The sequence below is a fragment of the Macrobrachium rosenbergii genome, chromosome 37 (assembly GCF_040412425.1).
Source record: "Macrobrachium rosenbergii isolate ZJJX-2024 chromosome 37, ASM4041242v1, whole genome shotgun sequence".
NCBI classification, from domain to species: Eukaryota; Metazoa; Arthropoda; class Malacostraca; order Decapoda; family Palaemonidae; genus Macrobrachium; species Macrobrachium rosenbergii.
The window spans coordinates 27,357,943-27,381,536 of NC_089777.1; the positions used below are offsets into that span (position 1 = coordinate 27,357,943).

The 23,594-nt window shown below is 37.3% G+C and overlaps 1 protein-coding gene across 34 annotated transcripts in view; it reads right to left on the minus strand.

The window, feature by feature from the left end:
* Graf (GTPase regulator associated with FAK) overlaps positions 1 to 23,594 on the minus strand; it is a 424,388-nt gene that overhangs the window by 55,999 nt on the left and 344,795 nt on the right. For all 34 annotated transcript variants that reach the window (XM_067081836.1, XM_067081843.1, XM_067081844.1 and 31 more), the window contains one exon: positions 87 to 197. In XM_067081836.1, coding sequence (XP_066937937.1) covers positions 87 to 197 — 111 coding nt within the window. The remainder of the gene's footprint in view (positions 1 to 86; positions 198 to 23,594) is intronic.

Sequence of the window (23,594 nt, forward strand, 5' to 3'; positions counted from 1 at the left end):
ATCTACATTTACAACATAACTTCACAAACATTAAATTTCCTTCCCAGAAAAGCGTGATATCATCTACAACACGAAAAGACACTTACTGTTTCGACGAACTCAAACTTCTTCCTCTCCTGAACCTCCTGCAGCAGAAACACATAGTCGAGTGAGGCATGGACAAAATAACGCTGTTCCATTTCAACCGACGCATCAGCCTGGAGAGGAAAAAAAAGAAGGCATGTTTTTAACATCCATGGCTGAAAATCAATCGTTGTAAAAGGGGTTTGGGATAAAAATTATGTTTGCCATTATGCACTTATTCTTTCTATTGTATACGTATCTCATCTTTGACATAATAACATTTAAGTAAAAAAAAAAAAAAAAAAAAACCTTTCTCGCAAAATTTCTTCCGTAAGTTGTAGGATTAGTAAACTAATCATCGTCATGAATAACAACTGAAAAACATGATCTCTAGAAAGACACGTGACTGACAGTCCACAATTATTTTCTTCATTCAACATCGCGTAATTATATTACATGTGTACTGCAATTCCATTTCAGCAAGTTTCTTAACTGGTGTATGAAGAATACAAGTGAAGAATATCCCGGCAAGTAGATAGACCGAAAATCGCAATGGTATATAAATACGTTTCTTTTCTCACTGAAATAACGAGTAGATTTATGGTGACAACATTAATCTTTAACCTTTCTGGGGAATGAAGTAATGATATTCATTTTTCTCTGGCTTTCTTTAAGTTACCAAAGATAACTTACAGAAACTACTGTCGCCTTTAGTTATGTCCAGTACATGAGTAATGAATGTTCTTACTTTGATCTGAATACAATATAAAGGACGTCTACTGTGATATTAACTCAACTCTCAAAGTGACATACGATATTTTGTGAGAACAAAGAAAATGATTGAAAGGTTTGGTTACCGCGTATTAAAACAATTTGTTGATCTGTTCTTTCAATTTCATCGAAATGTTACCTCCCATTTGGGTAAATTCGTAATTCATGACTTAAGTTTTGGTTGTTTGCAAAAATTCAATAAATGGGTTGTCGATTTTGTTCGGATATCGTAATCAAGGACCTTAAAAGCCCCGACAATAAAAGAACAATCCAAACTGCGTAAATGAAAATATATGGAGTGGGAATATTAAAGAAAGCGAGGAAAACAATTACGTGAATTTTTAAAAGAAAGGGTAGCACCATAGTACTCAACTACTGACTAACTTTCAAAAATAACTCTCACAAATACACAGTAAGAATAACTACCACAGTTCCTTAAGGAGGGCTTTTAAGCCACGGGCTCTCTCTCTCTCCCCAACTCTCTTAGGATGCATTTCACAAGCTCTGCAGTTCCAAACCTTACATTTTTAATGCACGGAAGCGCCTCGATGTACAAGGTATTTCACTATTCATTAGGAATAACACTAAATAAGAAAACTCAAGATTCATAATTACAGTATTACAGATCGTTTGTTTAGTGAATAGGATTTAACACTTGTACTCTTATTCTCTTTTATAAATTACTTCGCACTCAACACATACATACAATACTTCCAAAGAGCTAGATATAAACAGCTGAACGAGGGGCGCACGTTTAGAGGAGACCCAAAATCGAGCGCGCATACTCGAGTCCGAACACTTAAAAAAACGTCCAACACACATAAAGGCAGGTAAACATTCCGGCTCGAGTTCTTCAAAACGTGTCAAAAGGGAGCTGGTTCCTTAAAAAAGAGTGGCCCGCCCCTCTGTGACAGCCATCGGCGTCCTTGGGCGCTTGACAAAGACAGCCAACGATGAAGAGGGTTAATGGGATGCATAATGCAAGCACTCCTCCGCCTCTTCCTCGGGGGATCTGTTTGTGAGAAGTAGGCAGGGCTCTCTCTCTCTCTCTCTCTCTCTCTCTCTCTCTCTCTCTCTCTCTCTCTCTCTCTCTCTCTCTCTCGCAAACACATACAAAGACAGAGTAAGAAGAAGAGAAAGAGAAGAGAGTGTAAGAACAGGAGAAAGAGAAGAGAGTGAATGTGGTGAAGGAGACGGAGATAAATAGTAAGAACGATTAATTACGGAACTACGGTATGTCCGGGAACAGAAAAGGATTTTATTTACTTCAGTGTTTTCTATAATACAAAAATGCAATCTTCAATTCACGTATAACTAAGTATTAAAGAGATGCAATGCTTCAATTTTTTGGTAGCTCGTTGGTTATAATTATCACAATTTTAAAGAGACATCTCCCCAAAATATACATTGCAACCAATAGCAATAAAACATTAAGTTCCTTATAGATATAATCGAACTGTGATAATAAGGAATATACTTCACATGAATATCAAAACGGTGCTGCCACCTAAATGTCAAGGAAAATAATGAAATATATATACCATTGCATTACCCTATAATGACATCCTTAAAACGAATACATTTCACCTGCATTTCCTAAAACAAGTAAAAAAATAACATTGTTCTATGAAGAGTCGACAGACAGCTCAAACCAACCGGGAGTCTTCATTAATAAGCAGTGTACATGAAACCTAATCATTCCATGTGAAGAGTTTTTCATCATCACTGTGTATCTGTCGATGGCTGTTCAAGCTGGTTGAAGTACCCAAAGCTTCTTATGACTCCAACAGACCAGAATTATTCGTCTGATTCTGAAGGAAGCCTATTTCCACGTTTCAGCCGGAGATAAATTGTTTGTCCATTTCATCGTGTTTACATAAATGTATTATGGGAAATTTGCCACTGCTTATAAAGTGAAAATTATAACTGACAAACAGTGTAGCTATTTCTACACAACGGTTTGATAACAAAGGAGTTATTTTTGTACGTGTTGCTACAGAATTTATTTCCAATATTGATATACGTACTTGTTGGACGACGAATTCGACAGTTTGGCGATAAAAAGAAAGTTCTACCAATAACAAAGCTAAACCAAACTCTAAAAATTGAAAATGAAAAACTTCTGATAATGAAACAAAACAAATTCTAAAATCGAGATCCGACAATTGAAATGTTACGAGGAAGAAACTCGAGCAGCACTTCTGAACGCCCCCCACCTTTCCCTCTTGTCTCTCAACTCCATCAACTCCTCGTCTCACTCCGCCCTACTCCCTTCGTGAATTCACTTGAGCATGTTCATCCTAATTAGATCTTAAAATACACTACTTTCAAGTCCTTAGAGTCCAGGAAATAAAGGGTGAGCGTTATCTCTTCAGAGCTTCAGTTCCTGGTTCAAATACCAGGGAAAAATAGGGAAGATGAAAAAAAAAACAGTAAAATTCAAAAAATACTTTTTATGTTAGGAAGCCATTTTCTAAGATAAGACCCTCATCTAACTGGTGGACAACAAATATATACACTACATTTATAGGAAGGTTTATAGGAAGTCAGATATGTCCTTTTGAAGTGGAACAGGATTAACAAACTTCGGAAATACATAGATTCCCAAAGAATAAATGTGCGAGTGTCGAAATTTTTAGCAACAAGCGCAATAAAAGTGATGTTGAAATACTGATGGAAAAGTTAATAGAGTTGTAGTTTAAAAATTAAAACAATCCAAAGTATTACTTGTGAACTCACTTTAAATCACCAAGTCTCTGTCAATTTAACTAAAATTACCCTACCAAATTCCTGTTAAAGACCAATTAATTACTTAACCCTCATTACACACACACACACACATTATATATATATATATATATATATATATATATATATATATATATATATATATATATATATATATATTTATTTATTTATATATATATATATATTTCTTATGCCGATGGGAAGGGCAACTCAACTCCCTTGTCCAGCCCTGGGCCAAAAAAACAAGATGGAGAAAGGTGAAAGTAAATGAGAGGGGTCTTCACCCCCGAAGGGTTGACTGATCGATTTAAGGTTCTCTGGCATCGTGAAAGCCTGAAGGAAGTCATAAGAATTGCGCACATCCAGCCGTGCCAATACACTCAAAATATTGGTTTTCATTGATTTCAGTAACTATACATTTTTCTTTTTTATACAATAATAATTTTGCCTTATAGGACGTTTTAGGAACACAAAGGAATAATTCCTATAGACCAACAACTTCAAGTTCATTTAATTCAAAGTTAATAAAGTGAAAATTTCCGATAATCGATAACAGATAATGAAAGCCTGATTAGGATTCATCAGACGATGGGAAGAAACATGAAAAAATACTACCTGAAAATAAAAAAATTTCCTGTTAGGAAAAACAACCTTTCAAAAAACCATACATATATTTCGAAATGATGGGCCAAGGAAACTTTAAGGTATCGCTTTAAGATATCATCATCGTCATAATAATAATAATAACTAAAATTCAAAAGAAACATGACAAAAATGTCACGGACTGCAAAGTGAGATTCTACAGAATAAATGTCCACATAATGAAGACAGTGAAAAGAGAAAACAGCCTAGAAAGCATATTAACAAAGACAAATGAACAAATAAATGTTTGTATACAAAAGCAGCATTGCAAGTCAGAAAAACTGAGAAACAATGGAGGATACTACTACTACTACTATTACTGTTACTAATAACAATAATGGCTGCAGCTACTAACGCCGTAAGCCCCATGCCCAGGCAGCAAACAAACAGCATTTTCGGCTATTTTTAGTAGGGTTTTCCGACCCTTTATTCTATTTTCCCCGCTGTCCTGCATCTAAAACAAGAAAACCTTTATTAGCTGTCAGTGGACCCTCGCGGCCTCATAATCAGCTGCAGCGATTTCATTTGTACCTTTCACTCTACCCTCCTCTCCGCCATAAAAATAACTTTCCGAGAGAGAGAGAGAGAGAGAGAGAGAGAGAGAGAGAGAGAGAGAGAGAGAGAGAGAGAGAGAGATAAACCCAGCACTCCTTTTCGCTGTCCACCACAATTCCTTTAAAATGGCAAAGAGAGAAAGCGAGAGAAAGCCAGCACAACTTTCCTCCGTCCACCACAATTCCTTTAAAATGTGAGAGAGAGAGAGAGAGAGAGAGAGAGAGAGAGAGAGAGAGAGAGAGAGAGAGAGAGAAGGCTAGAAGAGGACAAGGCCCTTGCCATGACAACAATGCGGCCACAAAAGGGACAATCGCAAGCAATCTGAAGGAGGCAGGAGAGGCGGAGGAGAGAATGGGAGAGAAGAGAGCGCTACTCCAGAGAGGAGATACTTCAGGGCCACCAGGTATCAATAACTCTTGCTACATCATCATCATCAACCACAGCAACGGACCCAAAGGAACAAATTGCGACGAGAAACTGTTCCACTAATTGTAGGCGGGAGTGTAGTTTGTGTGTGTGCATACACGCGCGCGTCTAGGTAAGTACTTGGGTAGGTATGCGTATATATATAAGTACGCACATAAACACGTGGGTTGAAGAAAAATATCCTCTTCTAAAATTAGAGGCCTGTCACGAGGTACACGATGAAGTGAAATTCAATGACACGCCAATACAATCCGTAAAAATAATGAATTTAATGAGGACCCCCGTCAGAATATCTCAAATCCAAATATCCATTTCATTAGGCGACGAAAATAATGACTTAGAAAGAAATTATTTATTTTACACATCCCATCGGCCGAAGAGTTTCACGTGGTTTTCGTACTCGGTAAATAATCATTACACTGACAGAAATATTGGAAGAAAACAGGTCTGTAGTCTTGTGTCAGTGGCTGCTTAATCCCTTCTATGTAGCAAATATCTACAAAGGTTCTCCGAAGTTTCCAAGGGAAGAACAGCGAGTGTACTTGATGGAATTAAATAAACCTTTGTTATTCACTATACATCAACTTCCACCCCGACCCCAAACAACCCACCCCAAAAACAATTTAAAACGTGACAGAGAATTTTTCCGCAATCAGTGACCAAGAGATGTCGAGGAGGAGGAGGAGGAGGAGGAGGAGGAGGAGGAGGAGGAGGAGGAGGAGGAGAGAGGAGAGAGAGAGAGAGAGAGAGAGAGAGAGAGAGAGAGAGAGAAACATCGCCAGGAATGAGAAAAGAACTGAGTCAGCTTCCTCAGGAATCTAGGTGTATATCTTGTGTGGTAAGCAGTGTGGATGAGGAGGTGAACCTTTTGGAAATGAAAGAGCATCGAAAGACAAATATAGATCCGGGAAGTTGAATCTTTCAACCAGGAATTATTTTACGATACTTGACAGAATAGATGATACGGGGATGGAGGATCTACAGTACAAAACATAAAGAGGACAACGTAACTGATTAAGAGTGAGACACATGAAGAATATAAGTCAATATTAGCTATGTTAGGCTAGACTGAGCACGAACACAAAAAAGGGGAAATATTTTAACAAAGAAAAATTATATATAAATTGGATGTAATTAACACAAAAGGTGGAAAAAAGTAGGCTGTTCCTTGTGCCTCAAGTGTGAAACATTATCAAAGTTGAGTAAGACCCAACCTCTACAGTGCGAAAATCCCAGCTTTGCGAACAAAGTCGCTCCGAATACAGGGCCCTACGCAACTAAGTCTCCCACCGACGTTAATGAAAACGTGTAAGCAACATAACGAATGAAACCAGTACTCTAATAAAGGGCTGACGGATTTTCGTTTTAGTTAACGAAGCAACACTGGGGCTTCCAGTGACGCAAACTGACAGGCCCACAACTTCATAACAATTAAAGAGTGGTACGGATTAGTTTTTGGTGTCGTTTTCCTATTTAAATACTTCCATTAAAACACCTGGTAACTCCTTAATAAAATTACCTTTAGGTAACCCAATGTTGACACAAACAAAAATCCTGTGTGTGTGTGTGTGTGTGTACTGGGACGACAATGGAATTTCAAACACAATATCTCCTTTTAATAACGCCACAATTCTTTCCAAACAATTAAAGCAGCACTGAAGGCACAGGAATCCCTCTCCAAGGATATCTATAATTAAAGTCCGGGAGAGGAAAACTATAATAACGGATCGGAGGGGATTATGGAAAAGCATTAGCCTAAGCGTATTCCGTGTAGGCGGCGGCAGTGATGAAAATGGGGCTGGGCGGGGTATGTGTGTGGGTGTGGGTGTGTGTCTAGATGGAAAGTTTGCCTTCGGTATGTGTAGAGGGGCGGGGTCGACATTTCCGTGTCGAAACTGATACTGTGTTGACGCTCATTATCTAACTTGTTAGGAGCAGGCGACAAAGGTCATCGTTGCCTTCCTCCCTCCCTCCCTCCCTCTCCCATTCCCCCTCCCCTACACCCAAAATATTCTAGCCTCCCCCTCCCTCATCCCCACCTTCCTGGGCCCCTCTCTGAGCTCTCTCCGCTCCATATCATCATGCCATTAGGATCATCCTCCCTCTTTGCTCGGAATGCTCCTCTTAGTCGTCCTCTTCATTGTCATCTGCCTCTCTAACCTCCATCCTGAGAGTCCCTCTCCTTGCGGGGAGAGAGAGAGAGAGAGAGAGAGAGAGAGAGAGAGAGAGAGAGAGAGAGAGAGAGAGAGAGAGAGAGAGAGAGAGAAATCCCTGAACACTGCACAGGACATTCCAAAATGGACGACTGAACACTTTAAAATATCTCCCATTCAAAACTCATAACTGAGTGCTCTTTAAAATGTCAGGCAAAGCCAGACAGCTGCAATGGAAACATTTCAATTGCAAGGATGCAAACTTTTTTTAGAACTAAAAATATATATAAATAGACAGAAGTAGACATCTGGAGTTCATTAAACATATTAACATTATAAAAATTAGATAACAAAACTTATAACAGATTTATTACAAAACTTATAATAGATTTATTATTACATGCTCATACTGGCTGTAGGTACAAGAGGGAAAATAAATATCAGCAAAGTGAGCGGTGTCCCCTTAAAACAAAATTTTACAATTCGTAACACACATGCTTTTTCCCCTACTATAATGTGCCTATGTTTAAGAAAATAGCTTTCCCCATTCATGGACTTCGCTTCGTTGGAATTAGACTTCTGTCTTCATGATCACAAACACAACAAGTAAAAAATGCTCCGAAGTTTCTTCGGTGCAATCGAGTTTTCAGTACAGCATATAATGCTGTATGAAACTTTCAGCCACGGTCCATGAAACTCTTAGCCGAGGACCATGAAACTCAGCCACGTCCCATGAAACTCTTAGCCGCGACCCATGAACTCAGCCAAGGTCCGGTTGTGGCCTGTGCTGTTGGTACATATAGCGGTGCCAGAAGTACAATCTATAGCTAACTTGTAACCCATAAAATAAAATAAAAACTAATGAGGCTAGAGGCTTCAATTTGGTCTGTTTGATGACTGGAAGGTGGATGATCAAAATACCATTTTGCAGCCCTCTAGCCTCAGTAGTTTTTAAGATCTGAGGGCGCACAGAAAAAGTGCGGACGGACAAAGCCGGAACAATAGTTTTCTTGTACAGAAAACTAAAAAAAACTGAATAATTGTCATAAGGTAATGTAAACGAACAATCGCGCTCATTTAAGATCTACGACGATCACGCTCCAAAACGGTTCAAGGTGACTGAGTCTGATTTTTGTTAACTGTTGTTACAAGGACTATGGTCACCGACAGAGAAATTATGTTACGGATGTTGGGGCAGTCAGTTTAAAATAAAGACTTTTACATAAAGGAAATACAACTATCAAATGAATCAAACCACATGAGTGTTTGCAATTGAATAACTGATCACAGGAACTGAGACGATGTTTTAAGGCATGTATAATATATATATATATATATATATATATATATATATATATATATATATATATATATATATATATATATATATATATATATATATATATATATATGTATATATATATATATATATATATATAATCTTTCTTATGTGTCAGTAAGTACGGGCAAGAACGAGCACAATGTAGAAAATGGCTATGAGAACTATGCAGAAACTCTGCGGAAACATACATGAAGTTTCACTAATCGATGAACAATGGCGTCATTCAAGATATCCAGGTCTTCTAATTATCAATGTAAGAAAATATAATATGATAACGCTGACAGACTTTAATGACGAAAGGAAAATCCTTCACTCTCCAGCAATGATTTGCTCCATAAAAATGATCTTATATTTCATTTATTTGCTCAAAGAAAAAAAGTCCAACAATGGGTCTAGGGTTCATATCATATATTCAGGGAAACGAATGCCACAAATAGGAGTTGATACAATCATAATGTAAAACCTCTGTATTGAATAGACAGAAATAAGTGAGGAAAGTTTAAAAATATTTTTAAGTTATCTCCATGAGAGAAATTTAATCCTTGGTCATGAAATGAGTGCCGCTGTATACTGACACGTCTTAATTTATTCTTACATTTCCATGTACCTAATCCTCCATGCTTTTATCATCAATGCTTATAATTACCTTCTAAAATAGTAAAAATACGAAATTCAGAAGACTTAGAAGAACTTGGGACTGCCATGAGAGAAGCAAGAACGCTACAAGTCACATGAAAACAAAAGAGGATAACAGATAAAAACAAGTAAAAAATGAGCCGAAATTTCTTCGGCGCAATCGAGTTTTCTGTACAGCGTATAATCAAGGCCACGGAAAATAGATCTATCTTTAACCACGGCCCGGTGGTGTCCTGTCCTATAGGTCTGTCGTTGCCAGACGCACAATCATGACTAAATTTAGTCTTAAATAAAATAAAAACTACAGAAGCTAGAGGGCTGCAATTTGTGATGTTCGAAGATTGGAGAGTGGCTGATCAACATAACAATTTGCAGCCCTCTAGCCTCAGTAGTTTTTCAGATCTGAGGGCGGGCAGAAAAAGTGTGGACGGACAGACAAAGCCGGTACAATAGTTTTCTTTTACAGAAAACTAAAACGTATCGCCTGTTTCCACCTCCATCCCATTTCCCTTCCATCTCCTCCTTGAGGCTTGTTGTGGCGCTACACGCTCCTCTCATGCTTTCCCCTGGGGGAAAGACTACGATATACCGCTGACGTCATCAAGACGTAGTAAAACGCAGCCCGGGCTCTGGTTGCTATGGTGAAATTATTACACACGCGAGGGGACGAGCTCCGGCGATGTGGGAGTCGTGGAAACGCATCACATGGGGAAAACAACAGTCAACGTGACGTCAGGCCCGTGAAGAACAACATCTCCTCTGATGGAAAACATCGCCGACGTCGCTCTTCATCGAAAATATCATCATCATCAATAAGTTGAGATGTCGAAATCATCTTGGACAATAACAACATTAAACTGAAAACATCTTCGCCGACGTCGTTCTTGATCGAAAACATCATCATAATCATCATCATGAAGTTGAGATGTCGAAAATATCTTGGACAATTCAGAAAACATCTTCGTAGAAAATATCGTCGTCAACAACATCAAACTGTCAACATCATTGCTGCTATCGAATGAAAAACATCACCTATGTTGTCTTAATCAAAGACATCACGAAATGAAGAACATCATCGATAATAACATCATCATCAAACTGAAAAGATCACTGCCGATTTTCTGATTGGCTAATGAAAAACATCGCCGACGACATCTTGGACAAAAACACCATCATCATGAAATTCATAACATCATCGATGGTAACAGATATCGATAACATCTTCGACAACAACATCAAGCGTAAACATCAATCGCCGTTATCTTTATCATGATTTACCATAACATGAAAATGAAAATATCATTATTTTAACACCATCGTGGAATTGAAAGTATCAACAACAAAATAAAATTAAAAATATCACTGCCAATGTTGTTGTTGACATTCACAAACGCCGAAATTGACAATGTCATCCACAACAAGTATACGATCTTGAAAAATTCATTAACACTGCCGTAATCACAATTCACAACAGCTTAGTGATTCTTCAGCATAATAATCGGTATTAAGAGCAAAACCACCCACATGGAAATGAAGACATTATCGTTATCAACAACATCAATAATAATAATAATAATAATAATAATAATAATAATAATAATAATAATAATTAGGAAGAAGACCCTCCTTGAAGCATGTTTTGTTGAATAAAATGAATGCATTATGCTGACTGATTTTATACTGAGTTTTCTCAATTTTTCTTATAATTCACTTTTCTTGCACGTCAGTATTGGACAATAATTGGCCAATGTTAATATTTCGATGGATGAAATAGAGTATTTCTACAGCAAAAAAGTTCTTTAATTACAACCCAGGTTTCAATAACCTACTGTAGTACTGAAATAAAGAATTTCTGCTGTAAAAATACGCTGTTTCATTCATCGAAATAAGAACACTGGCCAATTATTGACCAATACTGACGTGCAAGAAAAGCGAATTATAAGAAAATTGAGAAAATTCAGTATAAAATAATAATAATAATAATAATAATAATAATAATAATAATAATAAAGGAGAACTGAGAAAACTGGCCACCGACTTTTATAATCAACTTGAAAAGAAGAAAGCCTTATGAATTTCTTAAATGAAACGGTATTTTTAGTCACAGAAAAGAGTTGGTAAAAGCACTGCTAAACTACGAGAGAGAGAGAGAGAGTGAGAGAGGCTTACTTATACCTTCACAGGAGAGAGAGAGAGAGAGAGAGAGAGAGAGAGAGGGGCTTATACTTTGACACTATTCCAAATTATGCTACTGACGTCACCAAGATCCTGAATCAGAAAAGTCACTAATGGAAAATTAAAATCTCCATTTCAACGTTACTTCAACCTATTAGCCCAATTATATTTTAGCACTTTATATCATACAGTTCAAGCATCAAAGAAAATGGGAATAATTGGTGATGAATGACGATAAAATATCTTACGCATATCTTCGATGATTACGTTAAATCAATTTGAAAACCATTAAAGAGTTCGTCAAAAGTTGCGTTACATTTACAAAAATAATGAGTACTTTAAATCATAAATAATTAAATATATATAAATAATATATATATATATATATATATATATATATATATATATATATATATATATATATATATATATATATATATATTTTTTTTTTTTTTATTATATATCTCTAGCTTTCAACGAAACAAGTAAATTCAACTACGTAAAAATTTAATCTTGTAACGAATAAAGATAACATACATATAGTATAGTGTCAATATAGTGCAGTGTGCCTGCGCAAGTAAAATATCCTCCTACAATATCCTAGAATATAAAAGGATGCCCAACGATCTATAATTGTGCGTGTTTCTGTGTGTGCTCGCGCGCGCGCGTGTGGTTGTTCGTGTTCGTCCTTTTTGGTGGTCAGGGAAAGTCTTCAGATGTTCGCTCTCTCAGAAGAAAGGATAAAAATGAGAAAAGATCAGGGAAATTCTCCCACAATCAACAACATATTGTGTGAGAAAGGTCGCTGTAGCTGTAGTAACCACTCACTGACATTCCAGATATTTGTGTAGTTTTTCCTGATGCCAAACTGAAAAACACCGTGTATGACAGTACATAGGCACCAAGAGAATCGACGAGTGTTGGTAATATCTCACGTACAAGAATTACGATTGTTACGAATTCCCTCTAGTTTATACAGCAGTATTGTTTTATCTGTACTATATCCCTCGTATTTTGATATATAAAACTATGTGCATTTTACTCAACTTATGACAAATATAATATTTTCTTGCTCTTTCTTGGTATGCTGATTCATCTATTAATATTTTTAGTGTGCTGCCTAGCATGTGATAGCAGACATCATTATCCGATTATACAATCTGTCTCATGCCTTTGAAGTAAAGGGACAGACAATGGAAGTCGTAGAATATACTCAAAGCCAAGTCTGACGCAATGTTACTGGACCCAACATAAATACTGATTATTCTCTTTCTAGAAGGGAGTTCTTTAAATCAGCCATTCTCTCACAAAGCACACTTTACAACGTTCTACACTGTGTGTTACAGGTAAAGCTAGGGCAAAAGTTTGGCAGTTACCGTATCTATTCAATGACGTGTAACTAGAACTGCGTTTTACCAAATTAGTCGGCATTAATTAGCCCCAAACGAATTTTCACTTGAAATTCATAAAAGTCCAAAAACAGCAACATCTGAAACTGAAGGAAAAATTTGGGTGATGAGCTGAGCTTACACCGTCACAAAGCACTGGTTACAATTAACCAGACCTAAGACTATATTGTTTAAGGATAAATTTATTGCAAAAATAAAATAAATGTCACTCATTTTTGAGCCTAAAACATCACTGACATTTAGGATCTGCATTTCAGGATTACATGGTCAGAGTACCTTTATCTTTCTAAACCTTATCCATTACTGTATTAAGTCATTCGTCGAGTTCAAATCCTATATGAATGTAAACTTCAGCTAGTTCACAGTTAGTAAGAACCACGGATTGTTGTTCACAACCATGAATGCGTGACTTACTGTTTGGAAAACTAATGCACCTGTTCTAGAGAAAACACATTACGAACAATTACTCGTCTCATTTTCACTTTACTCTTTACACGCAAACTCACAGTCAGCACCAAGTCGCTATTGTATCTATCCTAAGCTTGTGCTCTCATAGTATAAGCAATGGCCCTCATATTTATTTAAACATTTCTCGGTATATAACCAGAAACGCTTACATAATACCATTTCGTAAACAATAGGGACACAATGACTAGAGTTACAATTAGCAATACAGTAATGTGCTTAATACGTGGGTAGAATATGAGCGTGGATGGACCTGAATACGAGAGTTCCCATGACAGGGCCTGATTCGTAAAGAACGGACTTAATTCCTGACCGCACAAAAAATTACAGACAAGTAAAACATGTTTGAAATTGTGTAGACCAGAGAAAGCCTGTTTTTATGACGCATACGTTCGAGTGTGTGAGCTTACAAATATTTACCTACTGATACACACACAAATGTGTGTGTGATATATATATATATATATATATATATATATATATATATATATATATATATATACACATATATATATTATATAGGGAGGACGAGAGAAAGAGAGAGCGCAAGGTACTCCAGATTTGTACAGATGGAAATTCTTGTGTTTATCCCAGGAAATTCTGAATTACAGATTAACGAAATCTTTCCCGATAGAAGCAAGTCTATAAGCTGAAAATACTGTATCCAAAGACATTACCTGGCACTGCAATCCATGAAAATGAAAAACAAAAACACTTACCCAAGAATACAAATGAATCGGTATGTGTTTTGTTAAAATCAGAACGTCGCCTTTGTTTTCATTCCACGTGACTCTAAACAAATTTGAGGCTAACCGTGAAAAAAAAATTTTTGATTGATACTCCATACACTTTCGAAGTGCATATAGCTACGTGCAGAGGGAACTTTTTTGTTCCCCTGTCACTCTCAGAGAGAGAGAGAGAGAGAGAGAGAGAGAGAGAGAGAGAGAGAGAGAGAGAAATCAAAATGGCGGATGGGTACAGAGAGGTTGTACTTTCGACCCCTACAAATCACTTATCCCTGAAAAGGCAAAGAGGGAGCTGTCAATTCTAATCCTGACACACGTCACTGTGAGACGTGACCGCAACCGAGGTCAACGACGATGCCTGAGTGACGCAATGCAAATGACGTGAAGGACAGGCGAGCGATTACCCGTAACAAAGCGCGCCTCCTAAAGATGGCATTCCAGCGTTACGGATAATCTGAGACCTCTGGCGTGTATCAACCCAAGGTCTATAGATAAATGATCAACCGGTATCCTTGAGCTTAAGAAGACGAACAGGGCGAAAATTACCGGTCAATGGAAATAACACAGAATATAGAATTTAGGTCTAAGGCCAAGCGCTGGGACCTATGAGGTAATTCAGCACTGAAACTGAAATTGACAGTAAAAAGGTTTTCAGGTGTAACAGGAGGAAAACCTCGCAGTTGCACATTGAATCAACTGTTAAGAGAAGGTGGAAAGTTAGATGGAAGATAGATAATCTGAACGGAGGTACAGTAAAAGGAATGAAAGGGATTGCAGCTAGAGGCCGAAGGGACGCTGCAAAGACCCTTAAGTTAAGCCTACAGTGCATCGCATGAGGTGCACTGACGGCGCTAATCCCCTACGGGAGCAAAAATTACAGGTCAGTGGAAATGATTGGCGTCTTCTATTGTATGCGAGGGACATTATCGAATGAAGAGAGGATCAATTTCGATGGTATATTCCTTCAAGAGGAAACGTGAGGACAGTTCGATCCCACAAGCACACGTAACAAAACACCGATCGTATTCCAACATCCAATTACCCAGAGCAACTGAAGCGCACCCAGACATCCCCGCTCTAACCCCGGGGACAACGTTCCAACTCGGAATTTCGCTCCTCTCTCGGCTTAATGGAAAAATAAGCCCCTTCCTAACCTACTTTCGGGCTGGAAGCACGCCTCAGGTGCGAGGAGGACCCTGGAAGATGCACAAAAATAGAAAAGGGAGACGAAACAAAAGCGCAAATGAAAAGACACACATAAAAGGGTAACTAAAGCAGCACTACTTCCCCAGCATGACAGACAGTAGCACCAGACGCAGGTACTCGAAATATCCGAGCTACCCATTTCGCCCAACGAATAAAAACCACACGAAATATCGGTTTTAAATATCTACCTTCAGGAGACTCCCTGTCTCTGGCATCTACCGATGGGTGGAGATCATGCCCAGAAGACCACCTATACAAAATATGGGAGTTCGGGAGGGGGAAGGGGGAGGGATGTGGCCACGCGGTGTCCCGAGAGGATAACAACCACTCTTTATGTTTTGCTGTTACCCGCCTTCTGCCGACCTGCCCACGCATCCCTTCGTCGTATCCTTCGCCCTTACACCCTCCCTATCCAAACTCTCCTCCTCCTCCTCCTCCTCTTGGATCTCTTACCCCCACAGTTCTCTCCCTCCCCCTTCCTCAGTGGTACTGGGTACTAATATACTACTGCTGCTGCTGCTACCACTGCCATCTCTTTCTCTCACAGTACATCAATGAACCTCATTTCGTTTCCCCCTTTATGGCTTCTCCTTTGTTAGTCCTCAAGTGTCTTCGCCACTGTTATTTGTGAGTGCCTTGACAAAAAAGTGTTTCTCGTGCATTCATTTATTCGATTAAAATACAATTTTTCCAATAACTTCCAAAACGCTTTTCAAAACATAAAACTAACAAAGACAAAGGAGACACCTTTCAGCATGTCACCTATCTGACCCCTACAAAAAAGACACACTAATAAAAACATTCTTTTGCTCAGAGAGAGAGAGAGAGAGAGAGAGAGAGAGAGAGAGAGAGAGAGAGAGAGAGTACTTCAGGCTGAATGATTAATTAAACCCAGCGACATGGCGGTGCACGCACGCACGCACGCGGCATCGAGTCATCCTCGAACCTCAACTTTAATCTACTGCGAACACACTACTAACCCCCTGGCCTACTCCACCTCTTCTCATCCTCTCTCTCTCTCCCTCGTACTTTAATTTCATGGTAACAAGATTGCACGGGAGGTGCAGAATACGAAAGAACACCTGGGCAAGGCAAGACACACAATGGAACCCTTTGGCTCCGCTGAAAGGAGGGGGCGGATTAATCGCTCTGTCATAAATATGACCTGGTCCACAACGTTTCTCCTGAGGAAGATTCGAACTAACGTTTGGCAGAGAGAGAGAGAGAGAGAGAGAGAAATGAGGGAGTGTGTGTTCACGGGGAGTGTGCAATTACTTCTAATACCATTTACGCGAAGTGTGCAATTACTTCTAATACCATTTAAGTACCTGCTTAAGAAAATTAAGAAAAAAACATAAAATTCAGGTTCTTTTTATGTGATAAAATATTTTGCATGTAATCAGCATTAAGGTTCATTTTATGTTATAAAATATAATTAAGAAAAGCTTGAATCACTAGTAGAACGAATACACTCACCCAATATAGTATACTATATACATCGTACTACAATTTCTCTACGACCAAATTTTCATTAAACTCTAGGGGAAGGTCAGGAAGGGGACAAAGACCTCAACTATATTTTATTGCTTATCTAAGTCAACACAAAAATTTAATAACGGGACCTTGTCCCTGGTTGAGTGAAATAACAACGTTGTCGAGACAATTATTGTTTTTTATCGTTTACTCTTTCTGAGTTGCATGTCCTGGATAAAAAGGTTAACAGCAAGTCGTTAAGTTTTGTAATTAACATTGTAACATAGTAAGACGTCGACTGTGTATATATATAATATATATAAACTATGTGTGTGTGTCACTAACTGGTGTTACTTTTTTATATCAAATACTAAACCATAAATCGAATATATATATATATATATATATATATATATATATATATATATATGTATATATGTATGTGTGTGTGTGTGTGTGTGTGTGTGTGTGTGTGTGTGTGTGTGTGTGTGTACTGTATATATAATATATACACACATACATATATGATTATTATCACTTTTGTACGTGATTCATTTATCACACATTACCACATTACCACAGGTGAAAAATAAGAAACGGGGTGTAGGTCCTACACCCCGTTTCTTATTTTTCACCTGTGGTAATGTGTGACATACATATGTGTGTGTGTGTGTGTGTGTGTAATTAACTACTGCAATTTCTTCCTTAACCGACCCTCTAGCCACAATGTCAAAAGGCGCGTTCAACCAGCACCTTGGCCATGTACGTTACAAGAGCAGCAATATCGAATACTACGATTGAAGTCGTTACAAAGCCAAAACGGGTTCTTAATTAAGTTCCGAAGCCCCACGCCCAGATAGTCGTCCGGACCCTGTTTTTTGCCAAAGGCGGCGACGCCCACGAGGGCGCTAACGTGGAATTTTGAGACATGCCAATGACAGGGGCACCTAGAGGTGTGTTTTGCTTTGAACCTCCAGCCTCTCGAAAGAAGCTCGAGAACCAATGTTGCTTGAAGAAGCAAGTAGAATTTTGACGCGTAATCGTAGTAAAAGCAGTTTTGCGCACAAATAATTACACAAAGATCTTTTTGGAAAAAATAACAATTTGCCATTTCGCATTAGATCCTTTAGCATGCGATTAAATAATCATTCGTGCAAAAAAAAAAGAAAGGCTTTTTGGAACGAAACAAAGATTTACCAATTCGTATTAGAAATTTCAGTATGCGATTAATAATTATATGTACACTAGAACAAAGATCTTTTTGGAACAAAATCAAAGATATTTTTGGAACAAAACAACGAAAATTTACCAATTTGCTTTAGAACTTTCAGCATGTGGTTAAATAATTATATGTACACTAGAACAAATATCATATTGGGTCAAAAAAAAAAAAACAAAGATCTTTTTGGAACAAAACAATAACAATTCACCATTTCGCAAAAGAACTTTTGGCATGCGATTAAATAATCATATGTGCACAAGAACAAAGATCTTTTTGGAATAAAACAATAGCAATTTACCACTTCGTTTTACAACCTTTAGCATGCGATTAAATAATTATATGTACCCTAGAACAATTATCTTGTTGGAATAAAAAAAACTAATAATTTACCATTTCGTGTAAGAACCTTTAGCACGTGATTGTATAATCGTATGCGCACAAGAACAAAGATCGTTTTTGAGTTAAAAACAAAAACAACTTAACATGTCGCATTAAAACTTGTGATATGCAGTTAAAAACAAAAAAGTACAACTTGTTACCTCATCCGTGTCTGTTACCACCACAAAATGACACGAAAGTCACTCACCTGAAAGTACATAACTACATTATTCAATTGTGGCTCTGAAGTAGAGCACCAATGGCGGTAAAACGTGCCTGACAAACTGCGCGAACAAACTCGCAAACGACGCAAAACTGCACTTTCTGAAACTTTCTGTTCTACGTGCTAGGCACATTTAGGCTACACAGGGGAAGGGATTCTTTGACAATCAACTTCATGCATTTTACGGGATTTTACATCGTGTTGGACAATGTATCGTACAGACATCGCATCTAAAGTTATTAATGTAGAATAGAATAGAATATGGAATTTAGTCCAAAGGCTATGCGTTGGGACGTATGAGGTCATTCACCGCTGAAACGGAAACTGACAGTAAAAAGGTTTGAAAGGTGTAACAGGAAGAAAACCTCGCAGCTGCACTATGAATGAGTTGTTAGGAGAGATGAGAGAAAGAGAATATGAATGGAGGTACAGTAAAAGTAATGAAAGGGGTGGCAGCTAGGGAACGATGGGACGCTGCAAAGATCCTTAAGTAATGCCTACAATGCACCACATGAGGTGCACTGACGGCACTATCCCCCTACGGGGCAGGTTATTAACATAAACGAAAAAAATTAATACGAGAAAAAGTCCATTGAGATAATCCCACTTTCCCTGTTGAATGAAATGAGGATATTCTGATGCAAGTTACAATCTTCCCATGAACTCTTCTACCATATCTTGACGTAACAATTTTCCTAAGAACTCTACTACCATATCTTAACGTAACAATTTCCTAAGAACTCTACTACCATATCTTGACGTAACAATTTTCCTAAGAACTCTACTACCATATCTTAACGCAACAATTTTCTAAGAACTCTACTACCATATCTTAACGTAACAATTTTCTAAGAACTCTACTACCATATCTTAACGTAACAATTTTCTAAGAACTCTACTACCATGTCTTGACGTAACAATTTTCTAAGAGCTCTACTACCATATCTTGACGTAATAATTTTCCTAAGAACTCTACTACCATATCTTAACGCAACAATTTTCTAAGAACTCTACTACCATACCTTAACGTAATAATTTTCTAAGAACTCTACTACCATATCTTAACGTAACAATTTTCTAAGAACTCTACTACCATATCTTGACGTAACAATTTTCTAAGAGCTCTACTACCATATCTTGACGTAACAATTTTCCTATGAACTCTGTTACCATATCTTGATGTAACAATTTTCCTAAGAACTCGAACTCTACTTCCATACCTTAACGAAACAATTTTCTAAGAACTCTACTACCATATCTTAACGTAACAATTTTCTAAAAACTCTATTACCATGTCTTAACGTAACAATTTTCTAAGAACTCTATTACCATGTCTTAACGTAACAATTTTCTAAGAACTCTATTACCATATCTTAACGTAACAATTTCCTAAGAACTCTACTACCATATCTTGACGTAACAATTTTCCTAAGAACTCTACTACCATATCTTAACGTAACAATTTTCCTAAGAACTCTACTACCATATCTTAACGTAACAATTTTCCTATGAGCCCTACCATATCTTGACTATTTCCTGTTTCGACAAAAACGCGAACAACAAAATCAACGGTTCAGCAACAACAGGCGAATAACGGAGGCCGCAGGGAAGCCGTGCCATACATTTAACCTGGCCGAAGAGGGCTAGGAACACGGTTGAATTCCAGGTCACGACTACGGAAACTGGGAATCCCATAGTTTTCAAAGGCAACGGCGCCTTCCTACACACCTGGGTCGCATCTTCAACCAGCAGGCTGTTCGTGTATAGGTCTATAGAACATCCCAGTAGGCTTAAAGTAAGAGCCAAGACGACTCCATGGAAGGTGCAGCGTTTATGTACGACAGCATCCGTGATATATATATATATATATATATATATATATATATATATATATATATATATATATATATATATATATATATATATATATATATATATATATATATATATAGAGAGAGAGAGAGAGAGAGAGAGAGAGAGAGAGAGAGAGAGAGAGAGAGAGAGAGAGAGAGAGAACATATTTTGTAAATAAAACTAAATATACTTATTCAAAGAAAAAAAATAACTACGCTCAAGTGCATGGACGGCAAAAGAAATACTGAATGGTACATTATCAACTAAAAGAGAACCTAATTGTTTTACCATACCATAACCACTATAATTATGAGCATCACAGCATAAAAACTACCCATTTTCCTTTAAATAACTAAATATCATCTGGAATAACTGCAATATATCAACATCTTCAAAACTCTACGAAGTTCACCCTCCGCTCTTGCCCGTGGCGAAAGGTTAAGTGACTTGAGTAGGTGTGCTTATACCTGTCCGCCCATTCTTCATACCCGAGCCGTGGCACTTCAAGGTCGAATGAAGATGACTGGGCAGTTATTTGGGGTATCTCTTCCCCACCCCTTCATCAGGCTGTCATTTACAATGCAAATTCTTTCCGAGAAAGAATCTGCATTATTCATAACTAAACCGATGAAAGAAATATTCCTAAGGGAGAGAAAGTATTTAGAAACTAAAAAAAAACCTGAGATTTTGCCAGTTCCTTTAGTTCTATAAGGTTGATTATCAAAAATAATGTAGAGCACTGTCAGTATGTTCATGAAATCGACATAAAACAAAACAGTAAAAATCATACCGATTCATAGCACACTTCTCCGCTCACTTTATTAACTTACATCACTCAATCTCATAAAACGAAATAATAAAACCTAAATATATAAATAAAACAAAAACTCTTCAAGAACCTTACGAATTCCGACCCCTCAAGCAACACTTCAAAACTTCACCGTCAAAGAGTTAATAAACTCTCACGAGTTCTTTCAGGTGCTACCATCCAAGCTATAACAAGGTCAGAATATTATATATTTCATTACTACATGACATATGACACCTAGGGACACTCGAAACAAATTTACGAAGAATGAAGTGTAAACAATCTGAAGGAAGGAAAGTAGATAGCGACTCTTCGAATATACTGTAGGTATTTATACTTGACTCCGTTCTCTAAAACTAAATAAGTCAAACCTAATTATTAAACAAGTAAAAAATGCAATCGAGTTTTCCGTGCAGCGTATAATGCTGTATGAAACTTTCAGCCGCGGGCCATGAAACTTTCAGCCACGGCCCGGTGGTGGCCTGTTGTTGGCACCTATAGCGTTGCCAGACGCATTATCATGGCTAACTTCAACCTTAAATAAAATAAAAATACTGAGGCTAGAGAGCTGCAATTTGCTATACTTGATGATTGGAGGGTGGATGATCAACATACCAATTTGCAGCCCTCTAGTCTCAGTAGTTTTTAAGATCTGAAGGCGGACAGAAAAACTGCGGACGGACAGACAAAGCCATCTCAGTAGCTTTCTTTTACAGAAAACTAAAATGTCATCACCTACTTGATTCTCGGGTTCATAAAAGTCTAATTATTTCTTCTACAGGCCTGCAACACGAAATGAAAAATCCAAATCAATTCAAAATTACCATAAATGCTACTGATAACACTATTCCTCTAATACCTACCATACACAGTACATAGTTCGAGAGGAAAACTTTTTTTTCTGACCTTTGAACTTCCATTCAAATCCCACCAGTATGGTGGACCTTAATCAAACAACGACCCACACAAGATTGGCGGCCTTACCCGTAGACGAGGCGTCCATAGGATAGAGGGAAAGCGCAGGTCAGAAGTTTGTTGTCGACAATATTTTCTATTTTTCTGCATTAACCAGACCACCTGTCTAATATTTTGTCCATTTTCATTTCGTTTGATAAGAACTGAATATCCTGAGCTAGTCTCAAAAAAATTTTTATCTTTCATTTCGTTTACTGTCGCTAAACGCTCACCAATTTTTTCACTTCCACAAAAACTGTGAGCGCAAAATTATTCCCAATGATAAATACTGAAGTCGTATGGTAATTCTTTAAGCACTGATCTGCATATAAATTCTTCCTCATTGCAAACATACCTACTCCATCATGACATGTAACTAAGCATACTTGAAGTGTGTCAAGTTAAAACAACAATGCTTATTCAGGTCTCATCTGGACGTTAAAATGTAGAAGAAATATTTGTCCTTTCTTTTTTTTCAGAAGACAGGAAATAGGACTAAAGGAATCAGCTGAACTACGAGAGATAAAGAGAAAAAAAAGTGCAACATAAATTCTGATCCCCCTTCGCCGAAAGGTCACGCCCTCGGTAAGGGTTTCGCTTCCTTTACCTTCCTGAAGAGTTGGACCCTTTTCGAGTTTTTCCTGAGAAACATAGTTTGTAAAGAGCTCGAAAAAACTTCGTCTAAAAGAATATATATATATATATATATATATATATATATATATATATATATATATATATATATATATATATATATATATATATATATATTAGACACACATGTATGCATATATATATACTGTATATGTTATATATAATAATAATAATAATAATAATAATAATAATAATAATAATAATAATAATAATAATAATAATAATAACACTACCTTCAGATTACCATCAATTTGCATTAAAAGTTGCGACAGTCATACACGGAAAATCTAGCAATACCAAACATTTTACAAATTTACTCCAATGCCCTACTAAAGCATTGACGTCATGTTTGACTTTCCTAGCCCCAGATGATTCTGGTAAAGAGCAAAACAATGTTATGCAGCAACATTACTCATCCTCAACGACAACTGAACTGCTCCACCGAGCATTACTGTTTATGTTGTAACAGTAATTTGCTAATATCAGTGGGATCGATATTTTTTTTTTTTTTTTTCCCTCTTCACAGCCAATGGAAATGTTACTTCAGAAAATACCTATGTATTTATATAAAAATAAGCCGATACATTTAATGGAAAATGTATAAACTGTATAAAGAATTATCTTAAATTTATAAAAAACGTGTGTATCATACCTGGGTATTATTGCTAATTCAGAGTTATCGTTTGTCTTT